Source organism: Drosophila rhopaloa, unplaced genomic scaffold (assembly GCF_018152115.1).
Source record: "Drosophila rhopaloa isolate 14029-0021.01 unplaced genomic scaffold, ASM1815211v1 contig_3, whole genome shotgun sequence".
Taxonomy (NCBI): Eukaryota; Metazoa; Arthropoda; class Insecta; order Diptera; family Drosophilidae; genus Drosophila; species Drosophila rhopaloa.
In genome coordinates, this window is record NW_025335123.1 from 17,194,944 (window position 1) to 17,218,677 (window position 23,734).

Here is a 23,734-nt window from a genome sequence, read left to right on the forward strand (position 1 = left end):
TTAATTTGGTAGAAGATTGATGGCTTACTTAATTATGTTTAATGGGAAATTATTGTTTCCCCCTAGCCACCGATGTGCCGAGAACCCAGAATCCCCTGTTCAAGCGCCGTCTTACCCTGATTTCCACCACACCACCGTCGGTTCGCACCACCAACGTGCCAAATTCTGCACAGGAAACCACCACCACTCTGTTTTTGAACGACGACGACGAGGATCAGGTGGCCAAGTCGAGCATCCACACCAGCCGCTTCAACCAGATCCCGGAGCAAGTGCGTCCGCGCGAGGAGTTCGAACTGGCTTTGCCACCTGCACCACCGCAACCACTGAAGAGCACCAGCACTACCCCCAGCAGCACCGCCAATGCACCACTGCCTGCTATTAGCCAGGGCATACGTAAGTGACTAAATTCAATTCAACAAGTATCTATATTCCATATAAGTAAATTCTAAACGGGTTTTCACTTTAAAGATTTATTTTCGTATTCTCTCTAAGTTTTATCAGATTTTAAGGAGCATATAAACATATTTAATATGCAAGGTTGGCAAGGTTAGCAAGGGAGCAAATAATAAAATTTATCAAATCCCCAATCTGCTGGTCTTAAATCGAATTTAAGGTGTTGGCCTACCTGATTTAATTGGTTTTTATCCATTGCAGGACGCCAGTTGATACCACGCCCACGTCGGCCGCAGTCGACCACAGCCACGCCCGCCACCACGCCCACTGTGGGCTCATCCTCGGGGTCATCCACTCCAGCTGGACACTCCGCCCCCCCTCTGTCCCGTCGCCAGCAGAGTCGTCGTCGTCCGCACAAATACATCGAGGTCTACAGTCGTCCGCCGAGCAAATCCGCCGTTATAACGGCCACCTCGAGCAGTCAGTTTTTGGAGGAGGGATTCCCGGTGGGGCAGGTGGTGAACCAGGTGGCCCAACGGAGGCGCAGCGGAAGCATTGGACCGGCCAAGAGCGACACCAAGGTCATTGTCCACGGACGGGGCATCATCGAGTGCCGGGCGCAGGGTAATTTCCCACATCCCCTGAACTGCAGGAAGTTCATTTCCTGCGCCCGTTTCGAGGAGACCGGCGGAATTGTGGGATGGGAGTACACCTGCCCCAAGGGACTCACCTACGATGGAGTCGGCGGGATGTGCACCTGGTCGCCATCGGATCAGCCCTGCCGGGACTAGACTGATAAAACCCCAGCCCCAAAAAACCCACATATGCCTTTAAATCCATTTACCCACCTCATCTGGAGACAACCCCTTCGCATCGATCGATAAAAATACCATTCCCCTTACCGTGTTGTATATGTTATTTCCCAATTTGTGATTAGTTCTGCTGAGTTCTGGTTGAAAACGACCAAGATTATTATGATGGAAGTTGAAATTCTACGTTAATTATTCTTATTTAAGCTTAGTGATATCTCAACCCAATTTTTTTGCGCCTGCCAACTCAGTAGTAAGCAAGAAATATTGTCTGTAGTTCATCGTTGCTCTGGCACCGAACCACTCCCATATATATAGCGCTATATATATGTGGTTGTGCGTGTGTATGCTATATACCATAATGGATAATATGCTTTCTTTATCAAATAAACATATCGTGTAATCCAAATGTTTGTTGTTCAATTGATTTGGTTGTTTTTCGTAGAAGTAATATATTTATATATATTAAAATTGAAAGGAAAAAGGATGAAAGGGAATGAGGTAAATTATTGGATATTTTTTTTTTTTATGGAACTTACAATTATTAAAAATAAATACAATTGATAGATAGGAAACAAGTGATCGCTTGATTTTTTTTTAACACCCTTATATCCTACAGAATTGAATAACACTTATAGATGTTTTCAAAATTCAATTGTTTTTATTGCGAGGAATGAAGTTAAATTTAGCTGGGAAATATGTATTAAACTGATTTTTCGTAACTTATCGAAATGAACATAACTCTTTTGAATATTTAAAAAATGCAAAGGTTTTTTATTGTGAATTAAAAAACGAAGCGTAATTATACATAGTGGATGCTAGCTGTGGCAGGATTAACCGCTCGATGCTGAATGAGGATGGGCTAAGTGGTTCGCTCGCGTGAGGGGTGTGCGATCTGGTTGTCATCTAGCGATCACTAGCGACCTAGTGACGGCGGGAACCCTGGCTGGAGGACGACGAGGAGGAGGAGGACTGGCGCCAGGGCTGGTGGACCTGGTGGTAGCCAGCCTGGGTCTGGGCGGGGGTGCTGCGGCCGAAGGGGCTCTTGGAGTTCACCTGCAGCATGTAGTCGCCCTGCAGATCGAAGTCGGTGGCGATGCCCATGTAGGCCCGCTTGCCATATCCCTTGTTCTGCTTGTACTCCTGGTACGAGCTGGCGGCCACGGCGGGGAAGTTCCTCTCGTTTCCTGGACGCACTGACTCGGCGAAGTAGCGGGTGGCGCGCATAGCGGCCTCCACAACATTGTCGGCACCGGGAACACCGGTCGAGGGTCCGTTCGGGTAGAAGTCCACATTGGCCAGGCGCTTGCTGGTGCCCATGCCGTAGGCCGAGGTGTGGATGGCATCAACGAAGTCGGCATCGCCGCGGGCCAGACCGGTCAGCTTCTCCTCCGGCTTGCCGTAGATCTTTGAGGGGTCCAGGGCGGTGATGCGGCGCAACTTGTGTCCAGTCTGGCGGGTGAACTGGCGTCCAGCCACTCCGGCCACATGGGCGGCGGGTCCGGAGCCAATCAGGTGGATGATCTCCTGGGGCACGTTCACGGTGTTGGTCAGCTCAACCAGGCGGTTGCCAAGGATCTCGCCCAAACGCTCAATGTTCAAGGTGGCGTACTGCTCAAAGTCCTCGATGGCATCGCCCAGCTGGATCACGATCAGATCTCCGGTCTTCGAGTCGTCCTGGTCATCGTTCTGCTTCCTGCGCTGCTGCTGCTGCTGCTGCTGCTCCTCGCTGCTGCTCCTCTGGCGCTGCTCCTCGCTGGAGGAATCGGTGGTCGGGTAGGGCTGGAGGTTGTAGCGCTGCTGGTAGGCGTTCACCAGCTTCCTGGTGGCCTTCTGCACTTGCGAGTTGGTCTGGGGCAGGCCCTGGATGAAGATGGTGACCTCGTCGTCGCCGAACTTCTGCTGGCGCTTCACCGTCTCCACCAAGGTGTTCAGGTTGAACTCGATCTTCTGGCCGCGTTCGCCGACAATGTAGCCCTTGATTTGGCTGGGCTCTGGGGTGTAATCGGGCTTGAAGACATGGTTGAACTGGGACAGGTGGTCTGAAAGGATATAGGAGTATATAGTATTGCTAAATAGATCTTTGGCTACTGTTAGAGATCCTCGAACTTACAGAGCTTGTCCAGCAGCGTGGCGCCCTCCTCCAGGCTCATCTCCTGCAGCTTCTTCAGGCTAACCTGGTTCAGCGCGGGCAGATCCTCGATTTCGCGGGGGCTCACCCAGTTGCTGGGCTGCTCCACGTTGTCCAGGGAGTTGGATCGGCGACCGGAACGGGGGCCAGATTGGGGATTGCCCATGGCGACCGCCAGAAGGCAGGCCATAAGGCAAAGGCTGCGCAGAGGATTCATTGTGACTTCCAAGTTCGACTGTTTCAGACACCGTACCAAGTTGTACTGCATGCCTATTGCACCGATTCGATGGGTTTTTATACCCACCACCAGGTAGAATACTTAGTATACTATAATGCCGCGCCGGAAGCAATTGATTCAGCCGACCGATTTCTAGATCAGCACAAATATTGATTCGCAGCGTCAGTGATTTTGCAACACTTCTGATGAGCTCTATTATTTTTTCGTTCTCATAAATTTATTGGGAAACTTCTTTGACCAGCACTTACATAATGTAAACAAAAGGGGGTCCAGCCATAAAGGGGGCTTGACAAAAGCCACGACTTGAACTCATGAAGGGGTCAAGATTTTGTTTATACAAAATACTTTAAAAATTTAATGGATTAAATGCTTTCTAAAAATTCGTATATACCTTACTATATTAGTGCATTAAAATGGATTAACATTCTGATTTCTTTTCTTGGACTTATTTATAAGATCTTATAAGATACAAGAATGTGATATTTTACTAACAAACCTTGACAAATATTTAGTGATATATTTTTGCACAAAATCATTTAAATAATATAATTTATAAATTAAATTTGATATGTATATATATCTTAAAGGGCTTAATTTGCATCTTAAATTTTCCAAGCTCGAATTAAGTACAGCTATAAAAGCATAATGTAAACGAATCCTAAAACAAATGGGAAATAAATATATACAATAGGTTCATATTTCAATTAAAATAATAAATACTATAAATAAGGCAAACAAAGGAAAAGCAGAAAAAGTAAATAAAAACCGATATTGAAATACATTTTTGTAGATTTATAAAGAGAACAAACATTTGAAATATAAAATTTGCAATATATTATATTTCTGTGAGACATGTAAAGTCCAAGAACAAAGAGATAATAAACTACATGAGCTCCTGTAATACATTTCCTAAGTCCATTTAAAATATGTGTGAGCCTTCACTATCTGGCCTGGAAACTAAAAACATTCGACATTCCACACTATACGTATCAACGGCAAAAATCTGGAATCAATGAACTGTGATTGGCCTTGAATTGGAAATGGAAAATTAAAGTGCAAGTACTAGGGTAAGTAAAAAAATAAAATAGATATAAAATTAAATTTAAGAAACGGGGAAAAAACATTAGTCAGTGTTTGAAAAATTGTGATTTGATGGATATGTGTTGATAGATATTTAACGTATATTTAACTAAATCCGGTGGCAAACTACAATGTTGCAATCAGCGGAGCTTACAAAGTGATTACAAATTAAAATTATCAGTCGGCCGCAGGTGCCAAGTCATCAGTGGGGTCAGCTAGAGGTAAGCCCGTGCCGACATTGTATATACATTTATTCAGTTTGCCGATAGCATACTCATCCGATTCCCAGGCCCCAGAAACCCTTGCTCAGCAGAAGTCGGCCGATTAGACCTGACCCAGCGGAAAGAGTGTCTGGAAATGGGAAATGAAAATGGTCGGACACCGGGGGTATATAAGCCGCCCTTGGGCATTCGGAAAGTCAGTTCAACTCGCTCAGTGTTGAAGTCGCATCCGCAGGACCGAACCGATCCCGAATCCGAATCCGAACCATGAATCCCATGAGAGTGCTGAGCCTTCTGGCTTGCCTGGCGGTCGCCGCCCTGGCCAAGCCCAATGGCCGCATGGACAACTCCGTCAACCAGGCCCTGAAGCCCTCGCAGTGGCTCTCCGGCTCCCAGCTGGAGGCCATTCCCGCCGTCGACGACCTCACCATTGAGCGTCTGGAGAACATGAACCTGGAGCGTGGCGCCGAGCTTCTGCAGCAAGTTTGTAAGTGCAACTTATTAAAACAATTTTTATTTTTCATTTTTTAAGAAATTAACAAATTAAAGAAATTAAAAAAAAAGGAAAATTTAAGACTACTGAAAATACTAAAATTACTAGGACTCCTCGATTACAAAATAAAGTTGCTTTTTAAAGGAAATTCTAACTTTAAAAATATTTAAATCTATAAAATAATGCCAAAAATTCCAAAAATGTATTAAACAAATTTCTTAGTAATGGCCTGAAAAATATTTATCAATTTTAATGCGCCTCCTTTTTCAGACCACCTGTCGCAGATCCACCACAACGTGGAGCCCAGCTTCGTGCCCAGCGGCATCCAGGCCTACGTGCCCAAGCCCAATGGCGACAAGATCGCTGCCCCCCTGAACGACATGATCCAGCGCCTGAAGCAGAAGCAGAACTTTGGCGACGACGAGGTGACCATCATTGTGACCGGACTGCCCCAGACCACCGAGACCGTGAAGAAGGCGACCAAGAAGCTGGTGCAGGCCTACATGCAGCGCTACAACCAGCAGCAGCAGCGCCAGCAGGGCAAGAACAGCCAGGACTACCAGGACCAGAGCGGCGAGCAGAAGAGGCAGCGCAGCAGCAGCGAGGAGAACTCCAGCGAGGAGGCGAAGAATGGCAAGACCCAGAGCGGCGACATCATTGTGATCGACTTGGGAGCCAAGCTGAACAACTACCAGCGTTATGCCATGCTCGATGTTGAGAAGACCGGCGCCAAGATCGGCAAATGGATTGTCCAGATGGTCAACGAGCTGGAGGTGCCCTTCGATGTGATCCATCTGATTGGCCAGAATGTGGGTGCCCATGTGGCCGGAGCCGCTGCCCAGGAATTCACCCGTCTGACCGGACACAAGCTGCGCCGCGTCACCGGTCTGGACCCCTCAAAGATCGTGGCCAAGAGCAAGAACACCCTGACCGGATTGGCCCGCGGCGATGCCGAGTTTGTGGACGCCATTCACACCTCCGTCTACGGCATGGGCACCCCCATCCGTTCCGGCGATGTGGACTTCTATCCCAATGGACCCGCCGCCGGTGTTCCCGGTGCCAGCAATGTGGTGGAGGCCGCCATGCGCGCCACCCGCTACTTCGCCGAGTCAGTGCGTCCCGGTAACGAGAGGAGCTTCCCCGCCGTCCCCGCCAACTCCCTGCAGCAGTACAAGCAGAACGATGGCTTCGGCAAGCGCGCCTACATGGGCATCGATACCGCCCACGATCTGGAGGGCGACTACATCCTGCAGGTGAACCCCAAGAGCCCCTTCGGCCGCAATGCCCCCGCCCAGAAGCAGAGCAGCTACCACGGTGTCCACCAGGCGTGGAACAACAACCAGGACAGCAAGGACTACCAATAGGGAGATCCCTGTACTCACTGGAACATGGAATGGCAACAACCAACCAACCAACCACACACACACAACGACGCTTCCTGCGGAGCACTGTAGTCCCTAAGTTGAACCCAAATTGGCCCTTTTCATGAGTTTACTCAACTATGTAACGAGCAGATCGCTAAATTCCACTCGCAAATAAACGCTTGTTAAAAAGCTTAAAAATAACATTCAAACTTATAATTAATTACCCTTCAAAAGTATGAATAGAAGATGTTGATAGGACCCATAGGCAATATAAAAATCACATTCGCAAATAGGTTTTGTAAACTTAGATTTATTTTATTGTTGTCTGTGTTCTTGTGGTGTCGAGGTCTAAGCCTGTTATCCTATGGCTTAGCCTCAGATTAGAAAATAATTTCTTTAGAGTGATTAGGGAGCGATTTCGCTGACGGGAGGCTGGCGCAATAACAATAAACCTCAACCTGAAGCAATAACAATTAGAAATACAGCCAAGAGTTTAGGATCAGGGCTTAGGCGAGAGATTTTTGCTTATTCAATTTTGTTCTATTTATTTTATGGTTTTCTGGGATTCGTGTTTTTCATTTTTCATTTTTCTTGTTTAGTTAAGTGCACATTCCGAATTGTTAGAAATATTTTTTCTATATACTTGTTTGTAGCTCTAGCAGATCAATGCAAAATATGTTTGAACCAAAACAGGCGGGCCAAGTTGGGCCCCAAAAAATTGGTATAAGCGCAGGCCAAAGTGTCTTAAACGTTAACTACAGTCTTTCTTAAGATACCCACTCGCTATCTTTATGTACATCCTTCACATGTGTGTACATTCTCTATATATATATTTTGCATCGGTATATACACAATATTCGCTTGTTTAAAATTAGTTTTGATTTATCTTTTATAACAATTTCATTGTTTCTATTTTGTTTTCTGTGAGTGGAAGCAGTGTTTGTTTTTTCATTTTTTTTCATTTTGAATAATTGGTTTCCCAGCTACATTAACTACGTTCATAAATATTCCTATATCATATCATATTCAATTTTAATTAGCTTTGAGGCCGAACTAAAGCACAAGGCATTTTGCCGTTTATTTAAAATGTTTATCAAACGTTTTCTTCGGTTTTAAATATATATTTATATATATCTATATATAGATCGTTTGGTGCGCTCTACAGTGCAAAATATTTGCTCAATTATAAAATTGTTTCACAGTTTGTTAAATCTTTACAACAGAACCAAAACCAAGACAAGTTGGAAACGAAATAGTCGGGAATCTGGACTATTCGAGATTTGTTACTCTCGGCTATTAATGTGAACTTATAACTTTAAGCAAAAAAACTTATAGATATAAATTTGATAAAATCGTTTATGAATTTAACTAAATTCTAAGTTACAGTTTATTTGAGTTTACAGACCAACGGACAATTTAAAAATTCATTTTAATTTAGTCCTCGGTAACAGATCTTTTTCGGGAATTTTCTTCATTTCTCAGATGTATTTGTGGCTCTAAGCAAACTTGACCGCTAAATTTTGTAGTCTATTTCTGGATCTGAGTAATCCAGTTGCTGTAACTCAGATGGCGTGTTTAACTAGGCAAAATTCAATTGGGATTTGTTGTCTACGAGCTTCAGCAAATTCATGATGGTTAATAACTGGCGTGTTGTTTCGTGTGGTTTATGGTAAATCCTTACAATGTCCGTTCAATTGAATTTGTATCACAGCAATATATTTGTTTTGGTTTATATTTATAATACGTGTATATATATACTATATAGTTGTGAACTGGGAGAAGCAACAATGAGCAATAAATCAAAGTGGCGGTACGAGTATTTCGCTCTCTGTTTTTTTTTTTTTTTGTTGTTATACAATATCATTTTTCAAGCCTAAATAGGAAACCGAAATGAAAACGAAAGTTTCGACCGATAAGCTCTATGTGGATCCTAACTATCCGCTCAAACCGCAATGCAACAACCTAGGTGAGAAGTGTGTTTGTACTCCAATACGTCTCAAATACGCTTGATGGTGGGGCCGGTGAAGAAGACGGAAACTTTGCGCTTGAACCGCTCCATGGTGGGCTCGTGCTCCTCCTCGTAGTCGTCGTCGTCATCCTCGTCCTGTCGCCGGTGGTGCTGGCTATGATGGTAATGGTGGCTCTGGTTCGGGTTCAGGTGGTGGCCAAAGGGTTGCAGATGGTGGTGCTGCGGTGGCAGGTGCAAACGCGGCGGTGGAGGCGTTCGATGGTGCTGGCCAAAGATGATGGTGCGCGGAAAGGGCATGGCCACATCGTCGTCGTCCTCCTCCTGGTCCTCCTGCCCACCACCACCATCGCCCTCCTGACCTTGACCACCACCACGTGGTCCGCCGTCCGACTCGCTGAAACCGGGATTAAGTATTATGTTCGGTATAAGCTCAATGCTGTCCCAACCATCTTGCAGTTCTTCAAGTTTGAAAATAGGAAAGAAATTGATTTAGAGATTATGGTTATAAATATATATAGTTATTATATTGAAAGAGAGGAAGAGATAGAGAGGGTGAGAGAACAAGAGGAAGAGAGAGAGAAGAAAAATACATTTGTTAGACACATTTTTAATAATTGTTCTGTACTTTACCTTTTTTTTTCTAGGGATTTTAATTGTTTGTGTTGGCTGGTGTGTGTGAGTGTGTGTGTTTGGGGGTGTTTTTCTGAGTGTACGTGTGCAACAGTTTAACACAAATATTTACAGGCGGCGCTTCAACCAAGTGACACTCAAAAAATAGCGACACTTTAGCCCCCAAGCGTTGCACAGGGCGTATGCGTAATGCAAGCAACAATTTTGTCTCGCTAAATAAGTGTGCCTACAGCCGTGTCCAAAATAATAATAATAGTTATTCATTTTGTTGTAGTTTAAAGCTAGTTTACCAATAAGGACAAATACAAATTCAACAAATGTTTAGATTTTTATGTTGCTATTTAACCAGCTAGAAATATGTTAAGCTTTTGATAGAGATAATTTTAGAAATTTTAGAAATAGATTAAGAATATAATAAATGTTATATTTTCTTCTATATAAATAATTGAGCCTTAAAATGTATACTTAAAAATCATTTCAAAATTGTTCCCTTTTAATAAAAAGCTTTTTTCTACGATATTATCAAACCCTAGTTTAAAAACATTTGGTTTTTGAAATTTTCAAAAATATGCAAATAGTCTTATAATTTTGAACACAGTTGTATTTGCGTATATATGGTATTTGTATTTATCTTGAGTCTTTCTGTGTGTTTTTTGTGTGCATATTCTATTGAAATCCAAGCTCGAGTGTTCTCAAAACAAAACTAAATCAAATACACAACGGAACATTTTATACAATCCAATTCTTTTGGTTTTTTAAAACATTTAATTGTCGTGCTTTTATGGGGTTTATCGTTGCAAATGCAAATAACACAATAATATTCAGTATAGTACATACACGGTTACAACATTGATAAAGCTTTTTCTTTGGTCTAGGCATTTTACAATATTTATTTGGCAATATCTTTTAATTTATTTGTTGCAGCTGGAGCTTAAAATTGGTTAAGACCTTTAGACGGTTTTTGCATTGATTTCGTTTGCATTGATTGATTTTTTGGCTACAAGTGCAGGCTATCACAGTTTAAGTGCTTAAAGCTTTTTTTCTTTTTGGTCTAGGACAGGATTTGCATTTTAGTTCTGTTAAAGCGGAAATTACACTTTTCATTACTTAAGGCTACGCTCTATTTAGGGGGTTTTTAGTTGAATAAATGTAGGGGTTATTTGGTAAGTAAATACAAGAATCTTGTCCTGCGGCTCTAAAATAAAATGAAGACTTGAGTTTTACAATTAATGCAAGCAAAATATTTCTATATATATTTATTGTAATGTAAACCTGCTATTTTATACGGATTTTTATGAATGTTATTATGTTCGAACAAAAATTATTTTTCTTTCATTTTTAGGCTAGCTTTTCATGTACAACAAAATCCTACTGATTAAATGAGCGTTTACAGAACAAAATATATTACAGAATTTAGTTGCTGAAAAAAACATGGACCTACTTTCCTTTCTTAACATTATTTTAAACATTACATAAAAAATTATGGAAGCCGCTTAATAAGCAACTATCAGAAATAGAAGGACAAATTTGCTAATAAATTTTATATAATCAATATTTGATTGGCCTGCTGAGCTTTTTATATCAAACACATTTACGTATGCATTTTGTTTGTTATTATATTTACAGGTCACAGGAGTCGCACTAAAGCTATGTACAAATATATATAATATATTATAGGGGGGCTTAAATATACATATAAACAACATCCAACGGCAAAGCAAACATTTCGGGTCCGGCGGCCAAACACAAAAACTAAATGCGGTTAAACTCAAATTTGATATTTAATATTAACAAGAATAGCAGCGGCAACAACAACAACAGCAATGTGGCAATAACGACAACAACAACAACGACACCAATAACATCAATATAGCCATAACAAAACTGAACAACGCAGATAAAAATAATGTATGATTTTAACAACTGAGCAAACTGAGAGAAGCCAAATTGAAACTGAAAAAACATTTCAAAAAAAACTCGCGAAAAACAAAAGCGGGTGAGAATTGTTGCTGATATCTCGGGAATTGTTTGCTGTTATATCGAACTGGGGATATTCTGGAGTTTTGGAGTTGGAGTTGAAGTTGATCGACTTAGTCTGTACCCATTTGCGCCGACTGATAGCACTCCTTGGAGAGCACAATGCAGAGTCCGATCGCTAATATCACAAGGGTTCCGAGCACTATGCTGACGGCCACTATCCAAATGCGTGGATCGAAATTGTCTAGGTCGGGTTTTATAAGGCGTATGAGATCTGGATTGGGTGTGACAGAGACAGAGAGACACACACACACACACAATACGAGAGACAGAGAGAGAGGGGAGAGAGAGATAGATGGATAACAGAAATTACCAAAAATACAAATCGAATATACTAAACAATGAGCTATACGTTTACACTTAGTTTAAATTTAGTCTATAATGCTGGCTACCAATCAAGTAACTAGAGTTGTGCCAGCGGCCAGGGTTGCAACCAGTTCGGAGGTGTTTTTGAAATAGATTAGGATATATTTTTGAATATTTAAGATATATCATTACAATTTTTATTCGGTTGCAATCCCACCCGATGATCCTTAATATATAAATGTTGACACCAATTTGAAATTAGGAATGATCAACTACCGATTAGAATTACAGTTTACACATTTAAAGTAGAATCAAAGTTATACAAAAATAGTAGTCATAATCAACATAATCTAGCCTGGTTTCGACCTAGCCTAGCCTAGCCTAATAGAGCCTAAGATCTCTAGAATTCGAAGGGCTGGGCGGCAGAGCCCGGAGTACTCACCCTCCTCCTTGGTCTCCGGCAGCGTGGTCACATTGGTGGTGACCACCTCGCCGCTGCCCAGTTCGTTGTTGGCCCATATCCGAAACTCATAGGTGGTGTTGGGTGCCAGGCGATAGACCTCCATTTGGCGCTAAAAGAAGTTAAATTGGGTCATAAAGTACAAGGTCATTAAGACATTTAGTATTTCCTGGATTAACTTGAACATTTTATTCACTATTCTGGGTAGGTTTAAAAACTAAGCATAATAATTAAAGGATAATAAATTAAACCAAACATGCTAATTTGCCAAGGATATAGGTACACTAAACAATCGACTCAAAAGTTATTCTTTTAATATTTAAAAATTAAATTAAAATGTTTAAAAATAGCAAAATATCATGAGATATCATATACATTTTTAATTTGTGGATATTTTTCCAATTCAAAATAATAACCATTTTTAAATATTAATAGATATTTTTAAATACATTTTTTGGGTACCTATCTCAGCCTATTCTTAAGGTATATTTATATCATTGATAGGTTAATACTTACCACATTGAAGGCTATGTTGATGGGATCCATCCTGCTCCAGGCGTGCTCGAAACTGGCATTTGCGGGCGGCGTCTTGTAGGACACGTTTCGGTACTCCGCCGTGAAGCTGCGCACCGGATAGCCCCCGGATTGGGTCTTGTTGAAGCGCCAGATGAGAAAGCCCAGGATGGTGGAGGCCTTGAAGTAGAGCTGCGAAACCGGACCGGGAACAGTGCGAACGATGAGCCTGGTCCGCTGGTGGGCATCGTACTCCACCTCCTCCTCCACTTCGCGTTCCTGCTGGGAATCCTTGGCGGAGTCCCTAGCCCCATCCTCATCCTCCGCTGGCTGCGTCTCTTTGTCCTGCTGATTTTGCAATGAGGTAGTTACTGATGTTGCTGAATTGCTCGTCGTTGTTGCAGTTGGCGATGGGCGTGGCAGCGAGGCGAAGCACACGTAAATTCCAGCATCCGCGGTGCTCACATTGCGCAGCACCAAAATACGACCAGTCTTTAGAAATAATTCGTCATTTATCTTGGGGACTTTCGAGTGGAATATCATCCAGCTCACCTGGACTATTGTGCTGTTGTTGCCGTGCTCTTTTACCCACATGATATTGCCCTGGGCTATGCAGGGTATGCTCACATTGCCGCCCTTGTCCGTCGCGTATTCGTTGTACTTGATCGTCGAGCTGAGAACCGTGAGCACTGCAAATGAACATATAAGACAATACTTAACAGAGAATTAAAACAAAAACTTATCGGCCTAGAAAACTTAAAACTAATACTTTTGAGGTCACCAAAACCCCATGTTCAGCACATCATCAACTTATCCATACAGTCGGTTTACAGAATGTTATACTTTTAAACCGGTATACATTTGGTGAAGTTATAGGCTCTATAAAATCAGTTTTGGGTCACCTTTTTGCAAGTCATTAGCAATGGCTCAAATATATACCGAAATTAAAATACAAATTTGAATGAAAAACCAATACACAAACTTGTAAAGGTGTACCAAGTTATGACGCCAGAAGTGAGAGCTACTAAGTGAAACTTGTACTATCGGGGTCACCAAGAAACAATAACGCGATTAGATGCCTGATATGATCAACCAGTACCAGCTGTTTGATTAATTGAAAGATATCTACCTCGCAGTCACTACACAGAACCCTGAGTCCCTCAGTTGCTAACCTAATGTCGCTGTGGTTGGAACGCTGTATAACCGGGTATTTCCAGCTTTTTGGACTGGTTTGCGGATGGAGTGGGAGTCGATTGGGACGCCTGTTGGGCAGTAGTTTCCTGGTCCTAATACTTATCGAACTGTTCGTTCAAATATGGCATTACTTTAAGGGGGACATTCAGTATGGCGAGTCACTGTCCGCGTACTTTGTGAAAACCATCCAGGGCGTAAATCTGGCCTACAACATGATACATGCATGGATTGTCCTCACGGCTTTGCTCCAATGTCATCGAGTTCGTCGACTGCTGGAGCAACTGCCTCTGGTCAGGGCCACCGGCATCATGTACAGCCATCTATTCCTAGAGCTTCTGCTGGTCGTTTGTAACTTGGCTTTGATCAGCAATGAGAGCAATAGGAATTGGGAAAATCTGCAGTATGCCTTTAGTCTGCAAGCAGTTCGTGCTCGTTATCTGGAAGTGATGCTGCTGGTGGATCGGTTGGATGACCAGGTGGAGCAACTGTATCACAAGGTTATATCTGGATGCACGGATTACAAAACTCTCAGATCGGAATACGCCCATCTGGCCAAAGTGTCGCGCACTATATCGCAAATCTATGGCCCTTCGCTGCTCCTGCTGAATGTCATTTGCCTGGGCGACTGGATCATCGTCTGCAATGTGTACTTCATGGTCGCATACCTGGAGTCAATGCCCGCCTCCTGGTTCATCTTCGCCCAGGTAATGTTTGTGGTGCTGCCCACTCTCATCAAGGTTTGGACCATGTGCGCCGCCTGCCATCGATGTGTGGCAAAGGTGAGTAGAAGGTCTTCTAAAGAATTTTCTTATATTTTCAAACTTTATTTAAGAAGGTTTAAATCAGGTAAAGGTGTTTCTTAAAACTCCTTCACATTGCATTTTTCAATACCATATTATTTTCATAAAAATCTTGTTTATAAGCTACGATTTTTGTGGGCAATGGTTTTGATTTTAAACTTTGTTAAGTTAAGATTTGTTTAGTAATTCATGAATAATGAATATTTTTACAGTCCAAGCTTTTGAAGGAGCAACTTAAGGATCGGCCAGGACAGACGCCTACGGAAAGAAGTCAAATTGAGGACTTTGCCTTGCAGATCATGCAGGATCCCATAAAATTTGATGTCTGCGGTATCTATCACCTCAACCTGCAGACTTTGGCAGGGGTAAAACTATATATAGATCCAAAAAAAAAGAACAAATCGAAATGTATGTTCCCCATTTTCCTCAGATGTTCTTCTTCATTCTGGAAGCTCTCGTTATATTCCTGCAGTTCGTGTCCCTCGTCAGGCCGTAGGCCATGGACAAATAAATCATGGGGGCTGGGCTATATATCGGGGTCAGAGGTCAGCGGTGGAAACATGCAACATGATTTGCTTGCCAAATGGCAAAAAAAAAGAAGGCAAACAGAGAGCAGGGGAAAAGAAAATTCCTCAATTTAATCGTTGTTGTATTTCTGCATGCAGAAAATGCTGAAAATGTTGCTGCGACACGCGAAGGTCATACACACACTGCTTACATATTTATGACGCCGCCTGTTTCCGCCACTTCTTCTTCACGTTCGACAGGAAACAAAAAAAAAAAAAAAAACAGCAGCAGGAACAACAATAAACACCAAAGGCAACGTCATTTCACATATTTTATTTTTGGCTTTTAAAAGTCACCTAGGGACGAAACTTAAGATGGGGTTAAGTATAACTTTCCAACTAAAAATGGGGGCCTAAGAGTGCCAATATTGGAAAAGAAAAAATGTATAGAAGGTTCCAGATAAATTTTATATTATCCTATTAAATGAATAAAGTAAAATCAAAATACAAATAATATTAATATCAAGGAGAAGCCAATTCCAATTATCCTTTTCATGACAAAAATTATAATTTTGAATTTATCCAACCGTAAGTAAAATTGCAAATATATTTTATAAATGAATGCCCCAAAAATGTTTTACCACAAACAATTCCCGAAGCTTTCATTTCTCAGATTTGCGTGAGTGGCTAACTTAAAATGGATTAAACTTTAATGGCTGTAATATTTTCCCGTTTCTTATCCTGCAAGAAATCTCAAACATTTCGCCGCAAAATGAACTTAATAAGATTGCTTTTTTAAAGTGGCACATTTTTTGCGGTTAATCTTGAGCACAAGGCAAACACACATTTACTTAAAACACATTTCCACATACACATGGGAAAAACAGAAATGAAACAATTTTAAGGTTCAACCTTGTCCAAGTTTGGGGCAGAAGTAAGTCAGTCAGTCATCCATAATGTTGATAAAGTTGCGCACAAGCCAGGAATGGCCATAATAAGTTTGCACCGCCTGCCAGGAAACTACAGGAGGGACTACTATGTGCTTGGTGCTTGGGATGGAGGGGGTGGTGCTGAAAAACAAAAGTTATCCACACACATGTGGGGTTACGGTTATGTAAGTCGCAATCTGCTTGCCGAAAAGTATGCACCACCCACTGAAAAATCCACCCACAGCACCACTATTCCTTGCTGACGTCAGTTAATTGATTTCAACACGAATCCAATGGAGACGCCTAAATTTACACACAGAGAAACATATATAATATATCGATAGGACTAGACGACATCATAACTTTTGTGGGATACCGGTGGAATAACACTTAACTCAACCACGTACATTGTTTTCAATGTTGATATTAAAATATTTAAAGGCCTATTTCCCAAAAAAGTACCTTTCCCAAACAGAAGTCCTTTTTGTATAAACAAATAAACTTATTGTTCTTTGTTAAAAATCTCAGAATATATAAAATGGGTAAATCATAATTCATAGACTAATTTATATTTTAATCAATAGTTGTAGGTAGCCTGAACTTTTCCTAACACTTTTAATTATTTTTCTAGAAATTCACAACCCTTGATCTTATTTTGTTTTCCTTTTTCAAGACTTTAAGCCACCTTCATTTAATATTCGGTTGTAGATAGTATACAACTTTCACCCATTTTTTTTTAACTTCTCACAGTGCAAGGTCACTCAATCAGACTGTCGTTCCATCATTTACTTTTGTCGATGGGCAAGCCATCAATTGTCGAGCGATTTAATTAGGTCGCCCCGGAGCTCTTTGGCCGTGACGCATTTTGGCCAGATGCCTATTTTTAGACGCCGCGGTTTGCATTGATTTTGCCATAAACACAAGCCACCCGAGCAGAGCCATCAAAAACCACAGTAAAAGCCACCCGGCGGTTAGCGTAACCCAATCCGCCCATCAAGAAACAAAGTGGAAGACAATGAGAAAACAAGCATAGAAATCCGGACAAATAAATCCGGAGACAGTCGGGCGGGCGACGACACCTTTTGTTTATTAACCGGATGCGGAACCCCTAGTTACCATCTATTTACTGCCGAAGAATGAATTTCCCCGGGAAAAGCCGGAAAATGAGGGGCGAAAAATAGTGGGTGGGGTGGGAAAAGAGCAGAAAGCAACAGAAAGTGCAACTGAAATGTAATAAAATAAAAATGTTTGCCAATTGGTTTAACAACACGGTGAGAAGTGAAGGACTTGTGATGGTTTTTCTCCCCCCTTTTTTTCCACTTTTCCGCCATTCCTTTTCCCCTATTTATTTTTATTCCCACGATGGCCAACCCAAAGCAACCACAACACTACTTCAGCACGCTTTTCATGGAACTGCGCTTTTCTGTAATTAATTATTTAAGCACTCGCCTCAATTTGTGCCAAACTAGGGAAACGGCCAAGGAACAGAGGTGGTTCCTTAAGTTGAATTTTTCGTTAGAAGTTTTTATATTTTTGGATGTTTAATATAAAAGCTTATTTCTTGATCATCAATTTTAAAGATCGTTAATTGTTATTATTATTTAAAAATACTTCAAACAGCACACATAAAATAAATTGGTTATCAAGTTAAAAATGCTTTGAGTGAGAGTCATAAAAATAGGAACTTTACTGTGATGGAGAATTGAATTTTTAATGTCTTAAGTTTGCGGAATCCCTGCTGTATTTTTCCCCCATTTCGCAGCACGCTCCTTGTTTGCCTGCTGCGGCCATTTTGCATAATTTGTGGTCCCGGCTATATCCTTTATCCGTCCTACACGTGCCATATCCTCGGATATGCCCCTCTGTTAGGTGATTGAAGCAACAAGCGGCGAAATAAAGTTTTGCTGATGGCACCCAGCTGGGAGATCGAAACTGAATGGCCAAAGGAAGGATTCAAGGGTCGACGGAGGGGCAAACTTTTCAAGCACCCACTTGAGTATCTGTGCAGGCTGACATCGAGGTCCTTTTGAAATGTATCCCCATCCAGGTGTTTTTCTGACGGGTTCTGAATTTAAATTAAAAAAATTCGCAACTTCAAAGGATGGGAAATCATTCACGCAGGCATTAAGCGCATGAATTGATTTCTTTTAACCGCTTTTAATTTATTCGCACATCAAATTTTCTGCCTCAATTAACAGTGCATTTTAAATGTATTTAAATATTTACATATGTGTCTTTTTCAAGGCTATACAAAGTGGGTTTTCTTGTTTAACGGCATATTTTATACATTATTATTGTTGACAGGTAACTTAAAGATTGCTAACTAGCTGAGCAAATGTGCAGTTGAAATTATTTGATAATAATTAACAATACACTTCTTTAAAATAAAACAACGCTCGTTTTATTGAATAATACTATCAAATTTATGTTAATTCTAATTTGATTTATAGCCATTTAAGGCAATAAATTGTCATTAAATATAATCCCCTATTCGCCAGTAATTTTATCAAATCTTCCCTCTCAGCCGCAAACATGCATCTTATCCTAGGCCCACTAGATTTTAATCTCGCCACCTAATTCGGTTTGCATAATCAAATGGCATTAACGTTGTCTACGTGCCGACATATATATTCCAATCTATATTTAAATAATTTAATTGAGGACTGACATAGAGTCTCGAACAGCAAACAAAGGTGCGTGACTGGTGAATAATGGAATAGCCGCCGTTTCGATTGATTTCACTTCGGTTAATGAAGTGAGTGCCCACAATCCTGTCCTGGAAAATAGTATCCTGGGAAACATGGCAACTTGGATCTGCCAATTTTGAGTGGGATTGAGTGTTGCAATATTTATTACTCCCCCAACGAGTGTCGATTGCATTCCGTGACACCGGCAAACGCCCAAAAACCCACTTTGATACCCCTCAACACATGGGACAAAACAAACAACAACACTGTGCATGGGAATACATTTAACTACACGGAAAAAATATCAAAACAGTTTTTGTATCATATTTAACTAAAAACTTCGAGTTTCTTGATATATTAATGTGCTTTTATCTGAATACAAATATACATTTAACTATAAAGCGGAAAAAGGGTTATCAAAACCATTATAACATTCGTATAAATGGTTATTTTGGTTTCGCATTTCTACGGTATCTTATTCAATTCTTTATTTTGTAGTCTGAAATGCCTGTAAATTCTGTGCTATGTGTACTTTTACGACAGCCCTGACATTTTTATGGAGCTTAATAATGCATTTGGCTTAGAACGACCACAGAATGTCCATCGATTCCAGCAGAGACAACAAAAAGGGAAAAAGGGCAAAGAAGAAACGGATAAATTGGCAAAATGCAGTTTAAGCCACAAGACCATTAAATTGGTATTTCATAAGGCTTTCAGGCATAAGTGTGCACAACAGGGGTTAAGCATAGGGGCTCGGAGTTTAAGGGGTTAAGATAGGGGGCACAAATGTCAGATGCAGCTGTTGCCCTCAAAAGCAGACTATGCGATTATTCTGCTGGCACAACAAAATAATAAAATAAATGGCACAACAAAAAACAGGGAAGCGGATAAAAGAGAAAAGTGTGCTAAGCAAATAAAAACAAATAAAACATCAACAGAAAATGTATTTGAAAAGAGAATTACAATTTCAATATTATTAGTAATTTAAAATTTAATACACAAAGTAAATATATTTATTTTTATACATACAAAGACTAAAATGATCATGAGCAGAAAACTAAGAAATGTTTTAGTTTAAGCAAATATTTTCAGGGAAAACTCTCACCGCAAAAATCAATTTAAATAAGGCCAAATAAATCTTTTGGCAATTATTTTCTGCTAAAAATAGCTGGAACTTACAAAAGGAATTTGGTTTCCTGCGGTTGGTAAAATTCTATGCTAAAAGCCACCAAAACGAGATGACTTTCTAAGGACTTTACATTCTTTTACATTCCAATGAATACGTTAAAAAAGTTTGCAGTCAAAAATAAAAACATTTCCTTGGTGGTCGTGGCATTCTTCAACGGTCAAAGTGAAATGCAATCTCCCATGGTCGAAATGCCACGAATACGGCCCAATCAAACGACAGAAACAACTGAATGGCACACACTTGACTGCGGGAGAGGGAAACACAACCGAAAACCTAACAAAAGAGTCCATTCAATGTTCTTGTTTTGCCCCCCATTTTACTTTTATTTCCAGCTAGTTTTATATATTTTTTCTTTGGCCAGCCGGAAAAAGTCTGAGGGAAAGGCGATAGAAAATGCTGTAGACTTACACTGCAATTCCCCGAGTCACTTTATTATTATTATTGCCCACGGGCAGAAATGCTGCACAGCAGCAGCGGCAACCATAATAAAATGCCAGAATTAATTAAAATTCATAATTAGTTGCATTTTGCATGCCAACGGGCCACGAGGTCACGACAAGAGCTAATCCAGCCTCTGGCTCAACTCGGGTTTTCCACACAGCACAGTGGTCGAAAAGCGGACAAAAATGAAGTTAATCTTGAAGTAAACTAAACAAGAATTTTTTTGATTTTTTCAAGATTTAAAAAGTGTTTTTTTAAGCTTTTAAGATTTTTATAAGAATTGATTTGACCTTTTCATTCGATTTTTTTATATTTTTAAGAAAATTCTAATATATTTAAAAATAAATTTTAATTTTTAATTATTTTTTTTTTTACGTTTACAATTATTATTTTCTTTCTTATCGGTCGAAATTTGAAAAGATTTCAACCCACTGTAACCGTTCTATGGCAGTTCTCATTTCGCACTTTATTTGTTTTGCAGGAGAAACCAGACAGCAGATGAAGAGTGAACAGGGGGGGTGGAGGATGGCGGAGGACATGGGACAGGGAACAGGACTTTCTCCGTAATGACGTCCCCGCCCCAGCGCCGACCCCGCCCACTTGTTGAACTTTTTGTTGTCGCCGTACTTCTGGTTCCATTTGGTTGGCATAATTGCAAAATGCATTTTTTTATTGCCTATTTCTGGGGGCTTTGTGTGTGCCAGTGTGTGTGCAATTAGAATCAGGACCAAACAAAAATAATCAAATTTTGCTGCCCCTCCTTTTGGCTTTTTGAATCAAGTAACCAAGCGGAAAATCAATGCAAGTGGATAAGTGAATGAGTGTGGGAGCATGTTTTTTTGGTGAACGTGTGTGTGACACTCGTCCATTTTTTTTTTGGCATTGACATTGAAATCCGGCCCCTAACAAGCCACACATCCCCAGCATTGTCTTTTTTATACTCTTTTTCGAAACGAGAGTTTTCAAAAAAGCTTATACAAAATAACATTACCAAAAAATCATCAGAGATTTGAAAACACTCGAATAGTTCTCTAAAATTATGCTGGGACTCAACAAAATATTAAGCGTACTTATGGTTTTTATTTTTTTAAGTTTTTATGACTTAATAAGACAGCCCGAAATATTATTATTATTTTTTTTGCGGTTAATGTTAAGCTTTTTATATCCGTAAAAGTACTTTTCGTGTAAATTTCCAGATTTAATAGTGGCAGCTGAATAGGGCATTCGAAACACCGACATTGCCCAAAAGTGGAGACCCTTGTGGCCTGGGTAGTGGCAAGTGTCTAAAAATAGTGCAGAACCCTTGTTGCATGTACTTCGCTTTTCTCGAAGGTGCAGTTGGGGGTGTCGAAGTGCCGAAAACCGCAGTGTTTGGTCAACAACAGTGGGAATCCAATTTGATTGGAGGGTATATTCTTGGCGCCACGACCTTGACAGCAGCCACCCGATCTTCTCGGCTCTTTAATTTGTCGAAAAGTTTCCAAATTGGTAGCCACACTTTGGTCCTCCACACTCTTTTCGCAATTAGGCCCAGAAAATCAATTTGCCCAAATGAACAGCTGTGGGAATTTTGTCTTGGCAAACAGCACTATGTAACCGCCTTTTGTTTTAATTAAAAGCAAACATTTTCAGCGACGACGGCTATTACCAAATAATGAGTCTGGCCAAGTCAACTGCCCCATCTCTTCGTTTTTTTTGAAATCGAGAGGCATTCTTCGCTGAGGTTGCGCTGTTGCAGCAACAATTCAAGGATTTATACGCAATTTGCATGCAAATCAAGTTGGTCAGGCCGCTTTGGTGGGTGCTTAAATGGACTGGGATTTATTTAGGACCCGGGGGTTAGGTTGCGCCCCAAGCTTAGGGCACTTTGACTGAGATTTATTATCTTGTGCGACTGTGGATGGCACAATCTGTAAACAGCTTCATGGAATTTGAACGCCAGTTTAAACAGCTGCGGAAATAACCAACTCAAACCTACTGCAAAACGTCCTTAATTAAAATATTTAAACAATAGAGTTGCTTTAAGACTTCTGATATAGGTGACAATAATAAAATTACACATATTTTTATAATTTTTCTTTTAAGAATAAAATCTATAATTTATAATCAGGACATGAAATATTTGATTTTAGACATCCCTTTAAATGTCTTTAAATCATCAAATAATATCTTAATATTTCATAAGCTTAGACTTAAGACATTGTGAAGGCATTTCAGTTAAAGTCGGACCACAAAATGGCCACAAAGTTAATGATAACATAAAAAACAGCACTATTTCTCTTATTTGTGTCGTTAAATTAATCCTCTAATTTAACCAAATTACCAACAAAGTTTAATCTTAATTTTTACATTACGCAGATATCCCTGGGAAGTCATCAAAATACACATAAACCAGAAGAAAAGTGCCCACAATTTATTACGCACTCCGGGGACATCCCAACTGGACTCCAATTGGGTCAGCCACCCAACTGGACGAGCATTAATCCCAATCGGGTAATCGGGACCGAAATGGGGGAGTTATGTAAAGTGTCAAGTGCTTACCTTGGGTGAAAAATAATAGATTAAACGATGACAACGTTAGCACGGAGCTGGAAGTGGACGACATGCTTCCATAGCACGCTTTACATAAGCTGTCGTGGCTCAGTGGTTAGTGTCGCCCCCTATTCGCTCTAACACCCCCCCTCCCTTATTTTTGGGGCAAAGCCGGCTGCAGAGCAATCAACAAAGGCACACGGACGAGGCAAAAATAATAAAAACAAAAGGCAAAACGGCGACGACGCGCCAAAAACAAAAGCAAAAAAAAATAAAGTCCTTTCGCTGATTTCTACTTTCTCCTATTTTATCCTTTCACATTTACAGTTACTCCTATCGCGTGCGTTTGCTTTGTTGTTATTTTTCTTTTTTCGGCTCTCTCCTTTCCTCCTCCTCTTCTCTCCTCTCCTCTGGCTCTTCTTCTTTCGCGACTCCTTTTGACGTAACTTCAAAATACGTCTGCTGATTTTCGGGGATTTTATCACTATAGGTGTGTTTGGAAATTGAAATTTTAGCAACTATTACTATATATTTATTTAACTTGAAAAAAAAGGAAAACGTTATTTATTTAATTAAGCTGCAGTTCGGTGTTTGGAGAGATGTTGTTATCGGGGGCACTGAATTTCGCTCGCCGTCCGACGTTCATGTACCGTTGCGTTCGAGTTGCGTTGCTCGACTGAAACTGAAGCGCTTTTTTGATTCCACTTCGTGCCAGGGACTCGGAAAATCGCCCGCCAGAGTTTCGCCCTCGGCTATTTACCCGCTAGATCTGGCCATTTTTGCATCACAAAATAATAGTCATAAAAAAGGAC

At 40.8% G+C, this 23,734-nt stretch overlaps 5 protein-coding genes across 7 annotated transcripts in view; 3 read left to right on the forward strand and 2 right to left on the reverse strand.

Moving 5' to 3' along the window:
• LOC108051111 (serine-rich adhesin for platelets) overlaps window positions 1-1,546 on the forward strand; it is a 36,032-nt gene extending 34,486 nt beyond the window's left edge. Inside the window, 2 exon segments of the mRNA XM_017133078.2 lie at window positions 67-393; window positions 655-1,546. Coding sequence (XP_016988567.1) covers window positions 67-393; window positions 655-1,184 — 857 coding nt within the window. The 3' untranslated portion in view covers window positions 1,185-1,546.
• A 295-nt stretch (window positions 1,547-1,841) lies between these two features.
• Window positions 1,842-3,595, reverse strand: LOC108051077 (vitellogenin-2). The gene is made up of 2 exons (XM_017133028.2): window positions 3,316-3,595; window positions 1,842-3,244 (listed from the first exon to the last, which is right to left on the reverse strand). Exons 1-2 carry the CDS (start codon window positions 3,548-3,550, stop codon window positions 2,127-2,129), a joined length of 1,353 nt encoding a protein of 450 aa, XP_016988517.2. The 5' UTR covers window positions 3,551-3,595; the 3' UTR covers window positions 1,842-2,126.
• A 1,470-nt stretch (window positions 3,596-5,065) lies between these two features.
• Window positions 5,066-6,930, forward strand: LOC108051119 (vitellogenin-1). Its single transcript, XM_017133097.2, has 2 exons — window positions 5,066-5,359; window positions 5,636-6,930. The coding sequence occupies exons 1-2, from the start codon at window positions 5,140-5,142 to the stop codon at window positions 6,727-6,729; spliced, it is 1,314 nt and encodes a 437-aa protein (XP_016988586.1). The 5' UTR covers window positions 5,066-5,139; the 3' UTR covers window positions 6,730-6,930.
• A 1,498-nt stretch (window positions 6,931-8,428) lies between these two features.
• On the reverse strand, window positions 8,429-23,590 carry LOC108051118. 3 transcript variants are annotated; one of them, XM_017133093.2, is made up of 7 exons: window positions 23,573-23,590; window positions 22,932-23,406; window positions 13,197-13,333; window positions 12,648-13,136; window positions 12,114-12,243; window positions 11,430-11,579; window positions 8,429-9,156 (listed from the first exon to the last, which is right to left on the reverse strand). In XM_017133093.2, the coding sequence occupies exons 2-7, from the start codon at window positions 22,993-22,995 to the stop codon at window positions 8,726-8,728; spliced, it is 1,401 nt and encodes a 466-aa protein (XP_016988582.1). In that variant the 5' UTR covers window positions 22,996-23,406; window positions 23,573-23,590; the 3' UTR covers window positions 8,429-8,725. The 3 variants fall into 3 exon arrangements, with proteins under 3 accessions (XP_016988582.1, XP_016988585.1, XP_016988583.1); XM_017133096.2 differs by lacking the exons at window positions 22,932-23,406; window positions 23,573-23,590 and adding an exon at window positions 13,504-13,605; XM_017133094.2 differs by lacking the exon at window positions 11,430-11,579 and having other exon boundaries at window positions 22,932-23,584.
• Window positions 13,820-15,134, forward strand: LOC108051076 (putative gustatory receptor 9a). The gene is made up of 3 exons (XM_017133027.1): window positions 13,820-14,617; window positions 14,851-15,003; window positions 15,069-15,134. The coding sequence occupies exons 1-3, from the start codon at window positions 13,820-13,822 to the stop codon at window positions 15,132-15,134; spliced, it is 1,017 nt and encodes a 338-aa protein (XP_016988516.1).
• Window positions 23,591-23,734: the final 144 nt, after the last annotated feature.